The 22,309-nt window shown below is 40.4% G+C and overlaps 1 protein-coding gene across 1 annotated transcript in view; it reads left to right on the plus strand.

Annotated features, from left to right (window-relative positions):
* The window catches only part of LRGUK (leucine rich repeats and guanylate kinase domain containing), a gene marked incomplete at both ends in the record, with an annotated part of 106,023 nt that overhangs the window by 13,976 nt on the left and 69,738 nt on the right, over window positions 1-22,309 (plus strand). The window contains 4 exons of the mRNA XM_080818740.1: window positions 117-217; window positions 3,599-3,680; window positions 13,302-13,426; window positions 18,132-18,275. Of these exons, the coding sequence (XP_080674866.1) occupies window positions 117-217; window positions 3,599-3,680; window positions 13,302-13,426; window positions 18,132-18,275 (452 nt within the window). The remainder of the gene's footprint in view (window positions 1-116; window positions 218-3,598; window positions 3,681-13,301; window positions 13,427-18,131; window positions 18,276-22,309) is intronic.

Consider the following 22,309-nt stretch of genomic DNA (forward strand, 5'->3'; position numbering starts at 1 on the left):
GCTTGCAACTGGCATAAGGAGAAAATGCTCTGATGTAACATAAGCTGTTTTTAATGACTTAGTCTAATTTTGATTTTATTGGCTTACCTTATTTCTGTATTTGTTTCTCCCCCCAGATCTGTCTTGTGTGAGTTGTATGCCTTACCTTCTAGAACTTAATGCTTCTCACAATAAATTGACGACATTCTTCAATTTCAAGCCACCCAAAAATCTCAAGGTAGGCTTGATCGTCGCATTCATTCATTAAGTGGTCTGCAAAGTACATTAACACGCAAAACAGTGCTCAGATAGGGAATTCAGACAGCCTGAGATATGGGAGTAAATAGTGTAAGTGTCTGAAATGAAGTAAGAAGGGATTTGGGTATCATTTATGAGAAAGGAAGGCGGTCTGTCTTCAGATAATCTTAGGAAGCTTTGCTAATAGTGTTCAGGCTGAAGAACTACCTTCTCTCTCTCACAGCTAATTACTTTACTTTTTTTTTTTTTCCCCCTAACAATGATTTCTGATCTTGCTTCTCTGAAGTTGCTTTTGCATCTGACACAGAACCAAACTATGTGAACGGGAGTTGATGGAGCAGCTGGCTCTGGGCCGTGTCTCGTGCTTTAATGTGCGCACGGTCACCCGGGGTTCTCGCGGAAACCAGGGATTCTGACCCCGGAGGTTCTGAAGTCAGGCCTGAGACTGTGGTTTCTTTTCTTTTTTTAAGATTTTATTTATTTATTTGATGGAGAGAGAGATCACAAGCAGTCAGAGAGGCAGGCAGAGAGAGAGGGGGAAGCAGGCTCCCCGCTGAGCAGAGAGCCTGACTCGGGGCTCGATCCCAGGACCCTGGGATCATGACCTGAGCCGAAGGCAGTGGCTTAACCCACTGAGCCACCCAGGCGCCCTGAGACTGTGGTTTCTAACAGCCTTCCGAGGGATGCCGTTGCTGGTGGTCTGTGGGCCACACTGAAGCAGACAGGTTAGAGATTCGTGTTTCCCAGACTCTTCTGCACATTTCTGTCACCTGGATCTTCCTGCCAGAGAGTCTGATTCAAGAGGCCCAAGGTAAGGCCTGGGTGTGGAATTTTTTTAAAGGACCCCAGGTGGCTCTAATGTGCTGACGACTCTGAGAGCCGTCACTGGGAGCTTGGGATTAGTGTTCAAGGAGATGAATGTATTTCATTAAATATTTTTAGGATTGGACATCACTTATTGCCTTTTATTATCTATTTTGTTTTATTTACAAACCAAATGAACCCAGATCCCAAGTAGTAGGGTTTGCACAAATAGGAAAATTAGTTTGAAATCAAAATCTGACATCACCCATACTGCTAGTGAGACGCTCTTTTAATTTTTCTTATGTTTACCCTCTTTTTTTCCTCAGTACTGGGGTAAAATTTTTTCTCCTTTGAAATTATACTTATTGCAAGGTGACGTTCCTTTGTCCAAATAAGCCATACGAGGTGTCTGTTTGTACTCGGCGTGGGGCCCCGTGATCTCCAGGTGATCGGGAATTGTATTTGCAGAGCTGTGTCCTTTCTCCCTGAGTTGCTGCCCTGTTCTGCTTTGTCCTAAGCCCCAGGGAAATGAGTCAAGGCAACCACGTGAACCCTTCCCCTGGGAAAAACTTCCTTGGAATTTCTTCCATTCACCCTCCCCACCCTCTCCCCCAAGTAGGCTTCACCAATGAACAAAAACAATGCAGAAACCCTGTCTTTAAGGTTCTGAGCTCCCAGAGAGTTAAGAGCAAATCTATTGGTCCCTATAGAGAAGTGCCTGCCAAGAGCCAGACCGCCCCTGGGTGACGCGCTCCAAGCCCTCGTGAACTCTGCGTCAGCCTGGGGACCCTGACCCAGGCCTGCTGGTGTTTTCAGGGCATTATCCTTAAGCAGTCCTCCTTGTAAAGCTGTGAGGCAGCTGGGACGGTCCCATTTCACAGATGAGGACTCCAGAGTAGAGAAGGGGCAAATCACATATGTCATCTCTGCTGGGAGGTAGTAGGGTTGGGATGGAGCCCAAAGTCTGCCACCCAGAGCCCGTCTACCCAGCAACCCAGGCTTGTGTACCCCGTCCCACCCTCTCAGAAAGCTCTGCATCCTGTTCACTTATTATCTGTGAGCCTCGGGCCACCAGCCAGAGAAGGCTCACGTTTCCTGAACACGGGGGCCTGTTCTTACACATGCTCTGTGTTTCCCAGAATGCTTTGCTCTTAGTAGGTCCAGCAGGTTCATTTGGCGGATGGGACTCCCTGCAAGCCTTTGGGTCTGGTGGAACTCCTGGGGGGAGTCAGAGCACCAATCAGAACCCTTTCCAGCCTCTCAGCACACCTGGTAACACAGATGCCAGAAAGCACAGGATGGGCACGTGGCCCAGAGAGGGCTAGAGCTAGACAGAGAGGAGCAGACACGACTGTGGCGCAAGAACAGAAGGTATTAATGGAAAAAGTGTCAATTATAAGTAAGCCTAGATCACTGTGTTGACTCCCGGTCCATCACAATTACTTAGAAGACCAAAGTGAATATGAAACTTCCTTCGGTCACATCAGACTGAATGCTTTAGGTCAGCCGTGCTCTGTGTTTGACATAGTGGCAGTTTATATCGGCGTCACTTTTTGTGTTCCAATTGTTTGGGGTTTTTTGAACTAATGGTGTTTTGTTTGTACATTACTGTTTCTTCACATGGTTCACACACTTGTGTTTTACTGACAATGTGGTCCTGTTGCTAACTTGTAATCAACTTAATCTGTTTTTTTCTCTTGGCACTTGAGTTTTCAACATGTTTTTTAGTAATTAAAGTTTTTAGTATTTAATACATTGATAAAGTATTCTTTGTACAGGGGAACCCTGTTTTAAAGGGCACTAGTGCTCATTAGAACATGGTTTGATAGTTTTCCAGAGAATTATTACGTGTGCCCGGCAAGTTATCAATGTAGCGTTTTAAAAAAGTGTTGTTGTTTTTTTTTTTTAAATCCTTTTTGTTCATCTTTTGCTCATGGGTAAATATTAAAAGTTACTTAATGTTGTTTTTCTTTAGTCTCCTATTTTGGAGAAAGAACAACTCATGTTGCTGAAAAGGCTTTCCTAAAATAGTCTGTTTTGAGAAAGGGTGTTAAGTGGATGAGATGTAGCCTGAGGGATGAATAAGAAAGATTTTTTCTGGCCCTTGAGAAGTGACTCAGGAGAATATATTGAGAGAGGAGAAAAGACAGAGAAAAGATGAGCACGTGAACTAAGTGAGCGCCGCTCGTGGGGCAGCAGAGAAAGTGAAAGAAATGGTGGTGAAAGCGGAATTGAGGTGAATTCTGTGGGAAGATGAAGAAAGCCTGAAGTGATTGCCAGAAATGGAGAGAGGAACAGCAGGAACGGAAAGTGTTTGGGGCTGGGGGTGTCCCACGGGGCCCAGGGCGGGGGACTCCTTCCCCCTCCCCGTCCCTCAGACTGAACAGACAAGGGTCCAGACAGAACGTGATTAGATATGGGTGGCTGTGTTTGCCTTGGCGTATTTTCAGTAATGGATTCTAACCCCACGGCCAGAAAGATCTTCTTATGCGAGAAATTATTGTGGTTAAGCAGACGAGAAATAAACTTTGACCTATTGTTCTCTTTTTCTCGTCAGAAGGTGGATTTTTCCTACAATCAAATTTCTGAAATGCGTGATTTGTCAGAATACCAGACTCTCACTAAACTAATTTTGGACAGTATCCTTTGAATGAATAAAGGGGAAATTTGGGTAATAGGCCTGTTAATAACTATGTTCTTGGATGACTTGGAGTGGTACCAGATAAGCAATTTACTGGAGATGTGTGACTCATTTGAATGATTAAGAATTGATATTCACAAAATGAAGAAACATGTTTTATTTACCAAGGAGCAAGATTGTAAGTCAGAGCTTGCCAAGAGCATCATCCACCTGAAAATGCTACATAAGACAGTCATTTTCTGATAAACATAGGCTTATTTTTAATTGACTCTTGAAATTTACTTAAACTTGTGTCCTGTTTCATATAATAAGGTCAGTATCTGGAAATTCAGATATGACCAAAAGGAAAATAAGTGATTTTTTTTTTTTATTTCCCAAAGAATTCATAGTAATCGCCCTTTAAATAACAAGCTTCTCTGGCGTATTTATTTATTTTTTTATTTCCTCTGGCGTATTTAAAATATACTTTTGTTTTTTAAAAAAAAGCAAAACCAACCTCTTTTGATGAGCAGCCAACCTCAGGAACATATATACTGCATGAGTCAGGTTCCCATGGAGAACATCTACCCTGAAGCATGCACATACCAGCTTCAAGATCCTAAAGGGTTAATTGGGAATCTGTGAGTTTAATGAGCTGGAGTCTCTTTACACCGGAGACTGATGTTTTCTGGGTGCTAAGGGAGCAGTGTCTTCTCTTTCTCAGTATCTCTCTGCCCACCTGAGGATTTTTCAGGGTAGAGTGGGGAATGAATTGATTGCCCTTGGGTGCCTCATTCCAGGGACAGGGCAGCAGTTAGAACACTACACTTGTAATGAGACCGAGATGTGGGGAGAACAGAAGGTATATCGTCTTGAGCATGTATTTTATTGGGGAAAAGCCTTTTTCATATATGATGGGAAACTGCGAACATAGCGCCATGTTCTTTAGAACTGGTATGTGGAATGTGCCATTATTGGGCATTTAGCTGGTGCTCTTGAAGCGAGCAAGTTCTCCTAAATGTATCCTAATGAGAAAATGATCAACATGAAATGCTCTGATGGCAAACTAAAAGTAGTACACGTTGGCAGCACCTGTCCGTAGAACTTCTCACTTGATGCTTGACATCATACATACTGAATTTGCAAGGAGGTAGAGGCTGACCACCCAGAAGCCACCTGACTCAGAAATCCACTCAGACCACCTAGAAGAATACTGCTCAGGGAAGATTAATGGTATCAGCAACACCATTGCCCAGAATTTCTTAGAAATGCAGGCTCTGGGACTCTACCCCAGACCCCTGACATGAGAACCTGCATTTTTAACAAGACCCCTGGGTGATGGGAAATACACAGTAAAGCTTGAGAAACACTGGTCTAGAAGTCAGTCGTGCCGGAGACTCCTACCAGCCAGAAAGAAAGGAGGAGGGAGCATCCAGAGCTCCAGCTTGGGGCACCCTGAATGAGGGCGCTCACGTGGCAATCTGGGCTCTGCCTCCCAGAAAAATACTCTTCTGTGTATAGCATAGAACTGCCAGAGAAAACAACTCCACAGGATTTTGGACTCCAAACAGAGGGTGCGGTTTAAAACATGTGTATCACGGAAGACTTAAGTTCTACATGAATTTATTTTTCCGTGTGAAAAACTGTTACGACTTGTAAATGTCAAACACCATGAAGAAAACTAGGATTTTTGGGTTTGGGTTTTTTTTAACTTGACTTTAGATGTAGCAATTCAGTCTTCTCTCCAAAGTATAAAAAGCTGTCCTCATTACAGCAGAACCAATTGAAATTCAGAACATGGACACATAATTAAAATGTAACATGGCAGCATTCCTCACCTGTGGTCTTTAAAATGCAAACACAAGGAGCCAAAACAAGCCACCCTTCATAAACTCTTAATGAAACAAATTCTTAGCTTACCGTTTTGAATAGATAGTAGGCTGGTTTTTAAACAGTACTGAATATGCCTCTTGTTCTGTTTTAGAGTGTCATACATACTGTATATAATTATGTTATTAGATTAGGTTTTTGAAAAGACTGGAAAGCTTTGCATAAGAATTTTTAAACAACATTTTTTATGCCAGTACATTTGAAAACCTAAATGAAATGGATAAATTCTTAGAAAAATATGCTGATTTGGAAATAGAAACCCTGAGTAGTCCTGTATTTATAAATGCAATTCATATAAAGTAAATTAAATTAAAATACTCATATAAAAAAAACTCCCACCAGATCCAATTTTTTTTGAGGTTTTTTTTTTTTTTTTTTTAAGATTTTATTTATTTGACAGACATCACAAGTAGGCAGAGAGGCAGACAGAGAGAGAGAGGAGGAAGCAGGCTTGCCACTGAACAGAGAGCCTGTCTTGGGGCTCGATCCCAGGACTCGGATCATGACCCGAGCTGAAGGCAGAGGCTTTAACTCACTAAGCCACCCAGGTGCCCCCAGATCCAAACTTTTAAGAACAGATCTTCTAATAATGAACAAAATCTTTCAAAGATTGAGAATAGAAGGCATATTCACAATCCATGCTAATGAGATTACTTTGATATCCCAAAGCAGATAAGGAATGATAAGAGAAACGAAAATGACAGACTCCTTTCACCTATGATCTAGATGGAAAAATCCTAACCGTGAATTGGCAAACTGAATCTGGCAGTGTTTGAAAAAGTTAATACCATGACCAAGTTTGGTTTATCTCATGAATATTAGGATAGCTTAATATTAGAAGGTCGGTAAATGTCATTAACTATGGGGGCGCCTGGGTGGCTCAGTGGGTTAAAGCCTCTGCCTTCTGCTCGGGTCATGATCCCAGGGTCCTGGGATCAGGCCCCGCATCGGGCTCTCTGCTCAGCGGGGAGCCTGCCTTCCCCTCTCTCTCTGCCTGCCTCTCTGCCTACTTGTGATCTCTGTCTGTCAAATAAATAAACAAAATCTTAAAAAAAAAAAAAAGTCATTAACTATGTTAACCGATTAAGAGAAATAAACCATATGATCAGTAGGTTTAGAAACTCAATAGATAGAATTTTATAAAATCTTATTTACAATAAAAACTATTAGTAAACTAGTTATAGGGAATTTCCTCAACTTGAAAAGGTCTATAAAAATATTTGAAGCAGACTTTGTCCTAGCTGGGGACATGTTCTGAACGTTCTTTAAAATTGGGAACAAGACAAAGATCTCTGCCATTGCCCCTTCTATCCATCACTGTTTTGGTGGTTTTAGCCAGCACTGTAAAAACCAGAGGAAAAAAACCTGGAAGTATAAAAATTGAAATGAGAAGATAAAAAGACTTTTTTGTTGTTGTTACAAATGACATGATTGTCCATAGGGAATATCAAAAATAACTTGCAATGAACTACTAGAAATGATAGTCTTGAGAGCTCAACCAAGTAGTTGGATATGACTTCAATAAAAGGAAATCAATTGCATTTTTCTTCATCACAAACAAGCAATTAGAAAGCACAAATTAAAACAGAGACCCCATTTACAAGAGCAATAAAAATGAATCTTATTAACAATGAATAAGACCTGTGGGAGGAATCTAATAAAACTTTATCGAAGAGCAGTAAAGACCTAACTAAAGAGAAATATATTCCATGTTCCCAGATAGGAAGATGGGAGAAGAGGTATAAAAAGTGTTTTACAGGAAATGAGTCCGATAAGTCTAGTAACATGACTAGATGTCAGCCTCATTTGTATTCAGAGAAATGCAGCCCAAGACCACATGAGATACTATGTTACATCCATTCAAGTGACAACATTTAAGAAATCTAAAAATACCAAGTGTTGGAGAACATGTAGGTCAAGAGGATCTCTCTCTTTTTTTTTTTTTTTTTCCTTCCTCTGGGTATGAAATTAGTTCAACCACTTTGGAGAGCAATTTTATGCTCTTTTATAAAGTTGAACATCAAAATTCCCTGTGGCCCAGCACTTTCATTCCTACATATGGGAAGTTCAGCAGCGTGTATCTGGAGGCTTGTATAAGAATGCTCATAGCTACACTGCTTGTCATAGCAAAAAGTTGAAATAGCCCATACGCTCGTTGATAAGAGAAAGCACAACTTACGTTATCCTCATAATAACATATCCTACGGTAGTGAAGATGAATGAAATTTATCTCCATGGAGCAGTAGGGATGCATCTTAATAAAACTAAATATAATTTTAGTATCAAACCAAAGGGGAAAAGGAAGAGGAAGTAGACAATTCAGCATGATGGCCATCTCCGAGAGGGAGGCGTTGGATGCAACAGGACGGGCGTGCGGAGGTAGATGTCAGGTACTATTCGTGTTCTTCTTGGGCTGAAGGTGGGGTCCATTTCCAGAGTGTTCACTAGATTTTTAAAATAAATATACGCAGGCCGTGTATGGGCAAATGCTGTACCTGTGTCCATTAAAAATGTTTTAAATCTGAAAATTATTAATTTCTTTGAAAATAGTTATTTACCAAGCTTCAAACTTGAGCTGTAGCTCAAACATACCCTGGAGGTTTTGTTAAAACAAAACTGGAGGTTTTGTTAAAAAACTTGCTGGCCTCCATCCTCAGAACTTCTGGTGGGGTAGGTCTGGGGTGGTACCTGAGAATTTGCATTTTTACAAGCTCCCAGGTGGTGCGGATATTGCCGGTCTGAGGAGTGCACCTGAAGATCCCCAGCTTTAAGCTAGCCAGTCCTCTCTGTTGTACCTCGCAGGGCACGCTTTCCTAATCTGATGCCATTCCGTGTGTCCTTTTTAGGGGTTTGGTGGTTATCATTTTTGTGCTTTTTATGTTCAAGCTTTCCTTAGTGGATGAATACGTCTTTTCTATTTGAGGGGAACATGTGCACTTTTGTTTAAAATATAATTCAACAAAATTGTAATTAGCAGCGTTAAAAAGCACTTCTTTAAAATAAATACAAGTCCATCAATCGACCTGGTTAATGCTGACATTGTGATTGTAGATTAAATTAGTGCCTCAAAGTGAACTGGTTTAAGAAATCAAGTTTTTGGTTTATCTTATGCTATTTTGTCGTTCCATTTGTGGCTAACTGATGATTAATTGATAATCATCCTAAATCACAAGCTGATAAACTTTGTCAAGGATAAGTCAAGAAAGAATATTCTTAAGAAAGAATGCTGTGTATTCTTTACCAGTAAGTATCGACAGATTGATTATTCCTTAGAATTTGTTAGATGATTATAGAACCATGGAGCTTTTAAAAAGTGATTCACAGAATTTTAAAATCCAGACCGGACTTTAGAGATGAGCTACTCCTAACTGTTCTTTTATGAAAGAGGAGCCTAAGACCCAGGGAAGCTCATTTACTGTCCAGGATCATTTGGTCAGTGGTTGCACCGAGATTTGTCCTCTAAATTCCAGTTTTCCCCATGCTGCAATTCATTGAGTCATAACTACTTTTATCACCTAGCCATTGAAAGTGTATGTGTGTTTCGTTTTTTAGAGATTCACTCCTATAGTGAAGAACATTTTTCACTGGTAAGGTGATATAGATCTTTCAGGATTGGTTTTGATTAAAGCTATCATTGCGGTTCTCTCTACTAAGAGAATTGTGATGGATTTCCTACTTATTTCTCAGTAACTGTTTTCTCTACACCCGAACCATATTTTATGATTGTAGACAAACGAATACGAGCGAATACGGAACTAGTGAATAATTCATGTCAAGCTCTGCAAACTGCTGACAGCATCACCAAGATGTAAAACTACATTGTGGGGCTCTTCCCTCGCTGTAAAGTTACGCTTATGTGCCTTTGGGTTCCGTCCCTCAGTTTCTGAGGACCTAAAGTTCCACTGTAAAAGATTTATTCACTGAAATGTAAAACTTCAGAGCTGGAATGCGGTATGATGATTTTTGAGTTCTTTGAGTCTCCTTCTTCTGATAGCCAGCGGCCTTTGAAAATTAAAATGTACTTAAGAGGGTTAACCCAGTAAGCTAATTCGTTGTAATGGCTTAGTGACTTACCAGATTATATTTCTTCTCGTTGGAAAGTCCCAAGACCTATATGAAAGAATGCAAAAGAATAACGTTTGGAGGAAGGACAAGTAACATTTCATGCAGGTTCTTAAAATAAGAAGATGAGAGATGAGGGAGATAAAGGGATTCCTGAAAGCGAGCTGTGAACTCAGGGCTCTGTACGGACCACTCCTGCATACTGACCTTTATCATTACTCGTGGTTGCAGATGATGTGACCTTGAGAGTGTGGAGGTGGGGGGTGGGGTGTCGGGCCATTGTAGAAAGTACTCTTCAGTCAAGAATGTGATTAATTTATAGAGACTGAAATTCCTTGAAGTTTAAAGGGGAGTGAAGAGTTGGGAAATAGACAATTTTTCTGAAATGAACTTATTTCTCAGCAGAGCTGTGCAGTCAGTTCCTCAAGCCTTTGCAACTTGAGGAACTTTGCAACTTTGCCCCCTCAACTGCAGTGAGGCACCTGTATTCCTCTTCCCTTGTCCCTTGCGAGGCAAATTTCATAAAACCTGACTTGCTGTACTAGTCAAAGCTGGAGAGTGAAGCAGATGTACCGAAAGAACTGGGGTTAGCCTCGGACGTCTTGGAAAATTACTGCATACGCAATAAACAGGCTTGCCTTGTCAATTCCCACTAGCTCTTGACAGTTTCAGGATTCCTAAGTCCTTGTTTTCTGATCCTTGCCCCCTTCCCACGGGAAGGCTTCCTGACTCAGTGCCCACAAGCATTTGTTTTACTCTTCCCCATTGAGCATCTTCATATCGGTTGGAGCAGAACTACCGGGACACTAGTGCGCCTGACATAGGACTTAAGGACTGTTGCTTCCTGTGCTAACTGGAGGCAGACGGCCATTTGAAGTTTTCCTTGCCTAATTTTTCTTGCCAAAGATTGCCACTCCAAGGACATTTTATTTCCTCAATAGCTGTGGGAGAGTTTAATCTCTGTTTCCCACATTTCACAGCCTTTGTTACAATCTGTATCAGCAAAGATCTGGTCTTCGTTCTGGTTTGAGAATGATTATTTCAACAGCCCAGAGGAAACAGAAGCAGAAAGAGTGTGGTGTTTGTGAGCATGAACGCTTTGTAGAGCTCTCCTGGCAGGAGAGCTTTATGAAAGTACATTTGAAATGCATATTTGATGACAAGCGAAACTATGCTTCCAAGGATCAAATCTGGAACCAATGGAGAAAAATCAGGAGTGTCTGGTTCATTTGGTAGTACTTTATCCTCACTGCTTCTGGTTTCCTAATTTATCTCTTTCTCTTGCCTACATCTTTTTGGAATAGATGCTGGCTTTCAATCTTCCATTATGTGCTGTTGGCCAACAGGTAGAGGATGGGATTCCTTGGCTTCGGGCGCTTTTAATGTGGTAGTGATAACTGCCTTGTAATTGTGAGGAACTTTATAGCTTGTGAGCCTCATTCCAAAGATTTTTTTTTCCATGATCAAACTTTCAGTTTTCATAGCAACCCATTGTTTGCTACTCTACAGTGAAAAATCTGAGCCGAGAGAAGTTAAGTCACAGAATTAGTAACTTGTGGACTTGGGAGATCTACAGAGAATTATGAGGCAAAATACACCTGTTCTTGTGACACTTAAGCATCTTTTCTTCCCCTTTAAAAAATTCTTTGATTCTATGATTAACAGAAGGAGATACGTGGGAGCTTGGAAGTTGACCAGAAAAGGCTTTGAGGAAGAAATGGTCTGTCCAGAGTGGATATCAAGAATTGAAGTTGATGTGACAATTTTACAATTACAGCAGACCCTGCCAAGTTGCTTTCAAGTTGGCTCTGACATAATGAACCCTCAGTCATAGGAAACAATCTGTTCCTCAGAACCCTTTAAAATGCTTGCTAAACTGATAGGTGAGGAATGGCGCCTTGAGTTGCGTTCTCCTGATGAAGGGTGAAGCAGAGTCCCTTCATATGTTTATTAGCTGCTTGGGTTTGCTCTTGAGAATTTCCTCCCTGTACTCTTCCTCATTTTCTGTTGGGTGGTTCTGTCTTTATTCTTTCTTTGGATTGAATTATTGTCATTCTTTATGTATTCTAGATAGTAATCCTTCATCTACTATTTCTGTTGCAAATATGTTCTCCCAGCCTGTCCTTTGTGAGTATTTAAGTAATTAAGAGCAACAGAAATAAGAATATGAGATTATCTTTCAAAAAGAGATAATAAAGACGTTGGTTTAATGTATACGTTAAAGAAAGAAAAGAAATGGAATTTGAAATTAAGTCCTGAGGAATGGGCAGGGTTTAGGACGGGTAGGGAAGCAGTATGATAAAAAAGACACTGCTGAGTAAGAAAGTCCTTGGTACGTTCCAGAACTGCTGAGAAGACTGAACTGGCAGGATTAGGGACTTCTCACTGGGTTATAAGGGAGATGAAACTGGAGAAACAGGCTTTGCGTAAAGTCAAGGGCTTCCGATGCCAGAGTGAGGAATTTGGAATTTGTCCTGTGAGAATTTTCTGATTGAAACATGATATCTAATCAATATTTTGAAAAAATTAACCTGACTACAGTGTGTCAGGTGATTTGAGGCAAGAAGAAATGGATGTTAGAGGCACCCACTGGTGCTAAAGCTGAATTAAGTTGGCAGTGGAGTGATCTGAAAGGAAGGGGATAATTAAAGAGGTGTTTTAAAGCAAAAAATGCCAACTCTTGATGATTGATTGGATGCCCTGCGGATTACGAGTGGCGGAGAGAACCGTGATGTCTTCAGTTACTTGGGAAGGAAAATGAGTTGTGGTGCGCAAATGATACTAAATCCCGAAAATTTGCTGAAGAGATTGAGACCAGAAAGAGGGGGATAGAATTGGTGACTCTGGGACTGCAATTTTAGGTGATTCTAAGGATAGAACACAGAAGCAATTTAAATTTTAAAATGACTAGAAACTTAACGTGAGGAAATGAAGATGGAATTTAGGCCTCATTTATTTTAAAGGGAGAAGAGAAACCGATAGAGACAGAAAAGGCTGCTCCTCTCTGTGTCCGGGTATTGGTTCTTTACCACCCATCTGCCACCGGGGACATCTCCCAGGCTGTTCCCCTGGTTCTGAGGATGATGAAGCTGAAGTCCCAACTGTGGGAGAGCATGGGAGTTTCTTGTGGAAACCATTAAGGAACCGAGAAAAATCACTGCCAAGGAGGAAACTTCTGAAGCGCCCTGAGATGTTTCTCCTCCCTGATTAAATGAGTCACTTAAGAATGCAGAATGCAACTGAGCATACTCGAAAGCTATATCTTTAAAATAATTTAAGCAGTGCCAGTATTAACTTCTTTTTTTTTAACTTCTATAATGAAAAAAATGTATTTTAAGATTTAGTGTTCATCCTGTATTGGCATGTATTAGTGCTTTATTAATGCTGTTGTTTGATTTTTTCTAATGATGATCTGACACTTTTTTTTCTTCAAAATGTTTTTTCTTTTTAAAGATTTTATTTGAGAGAAAGTGTGTGTGTACAAGTGGGGGCTGGAGGGCGAGAGGGGAGAGGGAAAAGCAGACTCAGTGCTGAGTGTGGAGCCCGATGTGGGGCTCAGTCTCGTAATTCTGAAATCATGATCTGAGCCAAAATCAAGAGTCGGATGCTTAACCAACTGAGCCACCTGCGCGCCCCTCTTCAGAATGTTTCTCATAACATTTTCCTTAAACATAGTCACGGTATATAGACAACGAGATAGAGGAGATCAGTGGGCTAGAGCTGTGTAGTGGCCTAACACACCTGAGTCTGGCCAAGAACAAGATCACATCAATTAACGGCTTAGGCATGCTGCCAATCAAGATCCTTTGTCTGGTGAGTCTAACCAAAAGTTACTTTTTTTTTTTTTTTTAAAGATTTTGTTTATTTATTTGCCAGAGAGAGAGTGCAAGCAAGGGGAGCAGCAGGCAGAGGGAGAGGGAGAAGCAGGTTCCCTGCTGAACGGGGAGCCTGATACAGGACTTGATTTCAGGACCCCTGGATCATGACCTGAGCTGAAGGCAGATGCTTAACCATCTGAGCCACCCAGATGCCCCCAAAAGTTATTCTTGATGGAAAAGTACTAGTTAATGTTTTAGCAAGTGTATGAATGATAAATGAATGAAAATCAGGATTTTTCAAGATGAACTGATTCCTTCATGAAAGTTTTTGTCTTCCATTTTGTTTGCTCCTTTCAGTGCCGTATATGTGTAGGACCAATATTTCCTGCTGTATAAAGTGATTTTCTTTCTTTTTTTTTTTTTTTTAAAGATTTTTGTTATTTATTTGACAGAAAGATCACAAGGAGGCAGAGAGGCAGGCAGAGAGATAGGGGGAAACAGGCTCCCCGCTGAGCAGAGAGCCCGACGTGGGGCTCGATCCCAGGACCCTGAGATCATGACCTGAGCTGAAGGCAGAGGCTTAACCCACTGAGCCACCCAGGTGCCCCTAAAGTGATTTTCTAATTTGGCGTCCAAATTCAATTTTTTAAAGGATTGACATTTTACACTGAGAAAGAAAAGAATACTTTTAACAACTATTAAAAATACATTTCATAATATCTCACTGATGAAATAACACTTAAGCATATTTAAGCATAATATTTAGTGCTATTTACACTTTATTGTTCTCAAATGAACCATAAGATGTTAGCTGAATTTTGGCAGTGCTTTTATATTAATATATGCTAGTTTCCCATTTTAGAAAACCAAAATTGATGCTGAGACTAAAGGAGCAATTCCAATCAGAAACTTGAAATTTTTACATTTTTTTCCCATAGAACTTTTCTTAAGCTCTGACGTGCACTGTGACTATGAATAAACATGCAAATAATTTATCAAAAAGTCAGCAGAATTATAATAGTTCCAAAGATATATACAGTGTTTTGGGAATAACAGATTAGCTCACTAATTTAAAAGCTGATAATATAGTTGTGGATTATTCAAGATTCTTCATCCTTTCCTCCTCTCTCCTACATCTTACCCTTGGATGGCTTTGCTGTTTTTTATTATATCTGTCACAAGGTGGGCAGGGAGGATTTTAAACCACAAGGCTGGTAGCTTATTAATTTCTTATGTAAACTATCCCATGGGAGATTGTTGAACTGCTCTTTGAGATGACATCTTGGGGTTATCTGCAGATTTATGACATTTATAATAGACTGTTCTTGTCTTATTTAAACTACAGATAGTGGAAGGTTGGCTACTGTTCATTTTTCTTTCTCTGAGCTCGAAGCACTTTTTCAAGAGACTTCACTCCTCACGGCGAGTTAGGCGAGGGCAAAGTATTGGTTCCAACACCAAGGATGGACTGGAGGCGTGGAGAGGTCTCATAATGTTCCTAAGGTTTCATGTTTTCTGTCCACGAGGGCATGTTAGCAAAACATAAAAAAAAAAAAAAAAAGAATTTGTTACATTGGTGGGCAAATTTAAAAATTATAAAAGAAAGTCACATTCAAACCATGATAATTTAAAGGAGTACTGGCAATGTGTACTACTCCGGTGGTACCTCGTTAGAACCTTATCCTTCTCTTTACATCTCTTTGTACTGGCGCTCCCATTAACTTTAAGTGGAGCATGGTTATGTTGAAAGAGATAGGGGCGTGTGCTTAGAGGGAGGAGAACTGAACTCATGATTAAGAAGATTAACACGTAGCACTTTCATCCCAAGATTTTATTTCAATAACTAAACAAGTAATCCATGTTGATTGTCCCATCTCAAGCAGCTTTTAGAAAAAGCATAAAAGACACATTTTTTCTACAAATAAATTAGGGGGATTGTTCCCAGTCCCTGCCCCAGTCACCCAAGATGAATCAGAAAATATGGACCATGCCATCATTCATTTTCCCTTAAAATTTTTGAGAAGAGTAAGGGTTTCTTTCACAAATGTTAATGAAATATGTAAGATAAAATGATACACATTTATTTCAACAGTTAATGCTCTTATGTTTTAGTTTGTGGAATTAGAAAACCAACTGCTTTACTACTGCAAATAACTCATTTTACATTTTTTTAGAGAAAAGAGAATAATTCACTATACAATCCAGTTAATTCTCTACCATCAGCTTTTACAGTAAATGGAAGGGGAGAATGTGGGTCACTCATGGGCTTTTCTGTCAACTGCTTCTTTGAGCAGGGGAGGACAATACATTCCACACTTCAAAATTCATCTTGTCTTACTAAGAGCCATTTATATTTTCCTTTCCAAATTGGGGAGATGAAGAATATTTCTCATTTCATCTGTTTAAGAAAATAGCTTTGCTCTAAAGGCCTCCTTTTCCCTGCTAATCATGATTTTACAAAAAAGAAAAGCAAAAAAGAACTTGCTGAAACTGGATGTCCACTTTGAGGGGCAATGTGTCGGTTTTTCAGCATCAGATAAAGGGTTTGACTAGACGACTTTCAACTCGGAAATTCTGTGATTCTGAATATCTCCCCATTCTGTCTCCCTTTATGAACATAGGCTAGCTAATTAAACGTTTCTATGCCTCACTCTACTTTTATGCATCTACCACTTTGAAAGCCATCAGAGACGCTGTAAAGATTTATTACAGTCTGTCTTCCGTAGTTTTAACACTTCAAAGTTCTTTGGGAAGAACTGTATTGTATATAAATTTTGTATGTGGGCATATTTTAAATAGGATATTGAGGTCTTATTTCAATAAGTTAAATTAGTATAGATATTATGTTAACTTTAGTGCAGTTTTTTCTTTTCCTTTCCTATTACACTTTTTAGAACTTTTTTGAACTCTGAATAGTAGGAAATTTGACTTAACTTAGGCAAATGGGGGTTATGAGTATTTTTCCCTTCTGATTATGGAATTGTTCAAACATATATTTAAAAAAGGGAATAGTTTAATGAACCCCCATGTATTATCACCCAGCTTTGTAGATTATCAACATTCTAGTAATATATTTTAAGGAGCCACAGAATTAAACTAATGACTACAAATCTTGCTCATGATTGAAGTGAAATCTTAGGAAAGATAGGATGAAAATGAGCTCTTGCTATTACAATGTACCAGGAATCATATATCAGGAAAAATACTGTAGATGGAAGAGCATGCTATAATTTAATTTTTCAGTTAAGTGCTTATTAAAAGTATTAAAAGTTTAAAGATGGGCATTTTATGTCATTAATTGAAACCTCAAAATTGTCTTTATGATTTCCAACTAAAACTGAAAGTGTAGGGTACCTGGGTGGCTCAGTGGGTTAAAGCCTCTGCCTTCAGCTCAGGTCGTTATCCCAGGGTCCTGGGATCGAGCCCTGCATCAGGCTCTCTGCTCTGCGGGGAGCCTGCTTCCTCCCCTCTCTCTGCCTGCCTCTCTGTCTACTTGTGATCTCTGTCTGTCAAATAAATAAATAAAATCTTTAAAAACAAACAAAAAAGAATGTGTAAATTTACTGTGGCATGTTCTTACACTTTGAGGCTAAGAAACCCAAGGAACTGTATTGTATGTTGGAAAATGCACAAGAAAATGCAGATTATTGTGGCCACTGTCATTTCTGGTTATGGGGGTTGGGAAAGAGAATCTCTGAATCTTTGTTTTATGCTCATTGTCTGAGAAGATGCTTATGTGTGAATTATTGAAGAGCACAGTTATCTATTGTTGAATAACAAGCCACCCCAAGTGTAGTGCATGGAGAAATATTACTCGCTAACCATGGTTTTGGCTAGCTGTTCTGCAATCTGAGCTGGGTTCAGCAGGGTGGTTCTTCTGCTGCTCTTGTTTCATTCAGCCAGCAGACTGGCTGGGGGCTGTGCTCAGCGGGGATGCTGGAATGGCTGGATTTTTCCTCTCTTTAGTGTCAGGGCCCCTTTCCATGTGACTTCTTCTTCTCCAGGTGATCTCTCCAAAAATCCTCTCCTAACAGAGTAGTTAGAGTCCTTACATGGCAGTGCAGGCCTCCAAGACACAAGAGGGGAAACTACCAGGCCTTCTTAATTCTTAGACTTGGAACTGGCATACTTCTGCCATATTCTTTTGCTTAAGGGAAGTTGTAGGTCTGACCTAGATTCCAGAGGAGGAACCTGCACAAGAACATGAATAATTCAAGCCATGAATCAGACTACCATGGCCATTGTGATATGAAGTGATTATATTTAGAATGTTCCTAAAAACCAAGCATTTGTGGTAGTCACACTAGTTGAGTGGTGTAACACGATGGCGCTGAAAGACTTGCATTAAATGTTGTTTCTGAAGGTAAACATGGAGTCATGCTGTCTTCAGGCTTTAGGTAAACAATGTTAAAAGCTTATATACCTAGCTTCTGTCTGTCCTACTGATTTGAACATTCATCTTGCATGAACTTTAGTGAAAATATGACATTCTGATTCTTCCAGCTGAAATACCGGGATTTCTTTCTGGGATGTTCGTATATGTGTTTAGGGAGGTGGTTGGTGGAAATGGAAGGGGGCAGAGGAACAAGAATGGCTTGTTAATTTTGGGAGATTTGGGCAGTATCCAGAATGAAAACTTGGCCTTACACTTTTTCCTACTAGAAGCTTTTAAGATATTTAATGTATTTTACCAATTGTAGAGCGATAACCAGATTGAGAAGATCACGGGTTTAGAGGACCTAAAAGCCTTGCAGATTGTGGATCTGTCCCATAATCAGATCAGCAGCCTCCAGGGCTTGGAGAACCATGACTTCCTGGAGGTGATCAACCTGGAAGATAATAAGGTAATGTCACACGTCATCTGCTCTAGTTTCAGTGTCTGCATAAGAAGACATATTAGGACCCATTATTGGTTTCTCCAGGGCTCTCACTTGAAATGCCAGCTTAGAGTTATTCTAGAAAATCTCCAGGAGCAGTAGTTGCAGAAGGACTGTTTCATTTGTAATTAATACAATTCTTAATTTTTGAAAATTTGATGATTCCTAATACATTGTTTTAAGGGTTGAATCTGCAACCAAGTGGACATGATTTTCTAAAGTAGATGTGTTCATGTAAAATTTTGTGCAGAAAGGTAACCTTGGGAGTATTTGAAGTGTCAGAGCAAGGAAATGGGAGACATGAGAAGAGCCTCAGGCTGGTGTTGCCCATGATTGTCATTTAAGGAGAAGAGGCATAGTTCAATATTCTGTTGGTAATAATAGTGTATGTTCCTAATCTGTAGGAGTTGGGGATTAGATTGACTCAAATTTTCCATATCTGGTTTAATACAAACTTTGTTTCACAAATTATAAAAATTGGTGCTCACTTTTATTATACATTATTTTCAATGAAGCATTTGGGCTTGTAATCATGGTTTATCGATGACAAGCAATAATGTCTACAAAACAATTTTATTCTGAGTACTTTATCACATTTTTTGGAAAGACATCATAAGGAAGTTGACTAATTCTTCCTGAAAATGCAAACTTTGGCTCTGGAAGAGGCATGGGTCTTATCTGGGGGGAGATGTGGTACTGTGGAGACCTTTCTCTGTTCAGGTGCGATGGTGCTTATCAGTTATGTCTGATGACTCTTTCTCCAATGAACTTGTATCACCTGTTCGTCTAGACATCAAGAAAAGGCCATCTTTAGGTCTGGGGAAAAAGTAGACTTTTAATCACAGACAAAACTCTTAGTCCTTATTTTGACTTGATTTGCATATTAAATTGTTTTGTCAACTTCTAAAGTTCATTTAACTTTTGTTCCCTGTGCCACATGTCTTATGGAGTCAGCAGAGTCTCTATTTCATATGGGTTTAGTGTCCTTTCGTGAAATTACCATGAAAATGGTTCTCACCTGTATCCAGGGAGTATTGAAAAGGTGAAATGCATTCATTGAATCCCAACTGAATGCACCTCAGAAGTCAGGGAAAGGAATAATGATTCATGTTAATAATAGTAATAATTGCAGTCAGAGGATCATCTAGAGATATTTGCTGAGTACCCGTGCACAAGGCACTGTTCTAAGTGCTTCACATCCATTGTCCCATTTAATCCTCATTATACCCCTACTATTGTCATATTTTCTGGGTGAGGAAACTGGGGCACAGAAAGGTTAAGTGTAACATGCCCAAAATTCTACACCTAGCAAAGAGCAGAGCCAGGATGCAAATGTAGGATGGTTTGCCTCCAGACTCAGTGTTCTCAATGCTGAAGCATAATACAGTAAATGAAATGCTGGTGACTCTTCCTTCAGGAAAGCCTAGACTATAATGCTCTACAAGAGTTCTTTCTTTCTTTCTTTCTTTCTTTCTTTCTTTCTTTCTTTCTTTCTTTTTTAAGATTTTATTTATTTATTTGACAGAGAGATCACAAGTAGGCAGAGAGGCAGGCAGAGAGAGAGGAGTGAAGCAGGGTCCCTGCTGAGCAGAGAGTCTGATGCGGGGCTCCATCCCAGGACCCGGGGATCATGACCTGAGCCAAAGGCAGAGGCTTTAACCCACTGAGCCACCCAGGCACCCCCAAGTGTGCTTTCTGATAGAAGTATAATGCAAGCCATAACTGTGAGCCATATATACAATTTTAAGTTTTCTAGTAGCCACAATAAAAAAGTAAGAAGAAATAAGTGAAAATAATTGTAATAATATATTTTATTTAGCCCAGTACATCCAAAATATCATCATGTCAACATGTAATATACAAAAAAAAAATAAAATCATTGATGAGGAGCTTTATAACCTCTTGCCCATGCTCAGCTTTTGACATCTGATGTGTATTTTATACTTAACGCACATTTCAGTTCATCTTAGCCATACTCCAAGTGCTAGGTAGCCACATGTGGCTAGTAACTACCATATTGGATAGTGCTGCTTTAGAAAGACCTCATGAATAAATATATCATTTTCTTCCATTTCAAGAGGCATTTCAAGTTACATTTGAAAACGTTTAAGGGAAAAAAAAGTATCATTAAGTGAGTGAAGGAGTTTATAAATTTCGAATGTTCAAGAGACTCTATTAAAGAAAAAGTGGCCATGTGTCCCAAAGCAGGGAATCCTTTGGGAACAATTGAGTCTGTAACAATAACATAATTCCCTGGCTCCCCACTGGGCAGGTTGGGGAGCGACCAACAGTAGTTTGAACTGTTCTTCGTGCCTTGCACAGATTTCCTCAGAGGTTTCCCCAGTACTACTGAGAATACCATGTCAGGGATGGAAAGTTTGTCATTTTACAGAAACATAACTTAGCTGTTGCTCCTCATATGATTAATTTGATGTTTTATCATTTGTACTTCCATCAGTATTATTTACTTGCTTTTAGCGGCTGGCACGTGGCTGTACCCTCACACTATCATTTCATCATCTCTTTTAAGTTCCTTTGCAAATGTTTCCCATCGTGGGGTGATTTGGGGGCCCTTATCACTCTCTATAGTCCTTGTTAGCGTGGATGTCATTTCTGCCATTTAAAACTTCTCCCCCAAATGTTAACTCTATGATAACCTCTGGCCTTTCTTCTAGAAACATTGGTTGGGGAGTTACTCAGAGAACCCTGTGTTCCTTCTTTTAGTGTCATTATTTCACAAATCAATCAGCCAGTCGGTCGAAGGAAAAAGCCTTCACAGGGAGCTTTAGGTGTGGATGCTGGGGCTGGGAGAGCATAGCCTCAGAGGAGACGGTGAAATGAGTCAACTAAACTGCTCTTCCTAGGAATTTGAAGTTGACAAGCTGCTAGGGGTCGGTAGTAACCCCAAGTGGAAGAGGAGGTTTGAGAAGAGGGGCATCTGGAATCTGGGGATCAGCTCTGCTGGTGTGACATGGCTCAAGGTCCTCCAGGAATAGAACCTTTCCGGCGATGTCTCACTTCAAGTCATTTGGGGCGCTGTACCCCTACACCTACTATAACGAATAGTCTGTGAGGCACACAGCCCTGGGTTTGGCATTTGAGAAGAAGACATGAGGATCTGCTGTAGGGTGAGGTCTTCAGGAGAGGGACCAAGGGCACAGTCGGGACAGCCAGTATCTGTGGAGTGTGGCTAATTCAGCAGGCATAGGATCCTGAAGCCGGGCTAGCCCATACGTCCTTTGCTCTCCCCTTAACCTCTTCCGACCTTTGGAAGGGCTAGTGGGGAAGGGAGCTGGATCCCTCTCACATGACTCTCAAAAGACCAGATGAGCCCAGCTGACATTTTAGTTCTAGTTTTATGTAGTCCGTGATCATACTATTCATGATGTTTGCAACATTTCAAGATCTTTCCATGTCAGTTATCAGAGATATCTCTAGCCTTCTAAAGGGTGTATAGTGTTCCTATTACGGGACTGTGCCATGACTCATTTAATCACATAATGGTGGGGTTATTCAGAATTGAGGAATTTTTAAACTTTTACTAAAAACGTTGGGCCCAATGTTCTTTATCTAATGTTTGCCAGTCTGATGATCTCTTCGGTGCAAACCTCTTGAGGATGGGGTAGCTGGTTCATAGCTTATGTACACGTAACCCATTAGCTTGCCTCTTAGGAAAAACATGCCAGTTTCCACGCTCACCAGCAGTGTGTGCCAGGGCACGTGGCCAGGACTTAGTGGTGAGACATGCTCATTGCAGGAAAACATCCCCCTTCTCGCATCTGTGTTGGGTCCAAGCACAGGGACTGTATGCTAGAGGAAAATCAGCCCACTGCTCTGACCAAGCAGTGTGAACCTAGTTGACTATTCCACTTTCCTGAATCACACGGTATTTAAAAAATGATCCTTTTGGGGCGCCTGGGTGGCTCAGTGGGTTAAGCCTCTGCCTTTGGCTCAGGTCATGATCCCAGGGTCCTGGGATCGAGCCCCGCATCGGGTTCTGT

The sequence above is a fragment of the Martes martes genome, assembly GCF_963455335.1.
Source record: "Martes martes genome assembly, chromosome: 11".
Classification (NCBI taxonomy): domain Eukaryota; kingdom Metazoa; phylum Chordata; class Mammalia; order Carnivora; family Mustelidae; genus Martes; species Martes martes.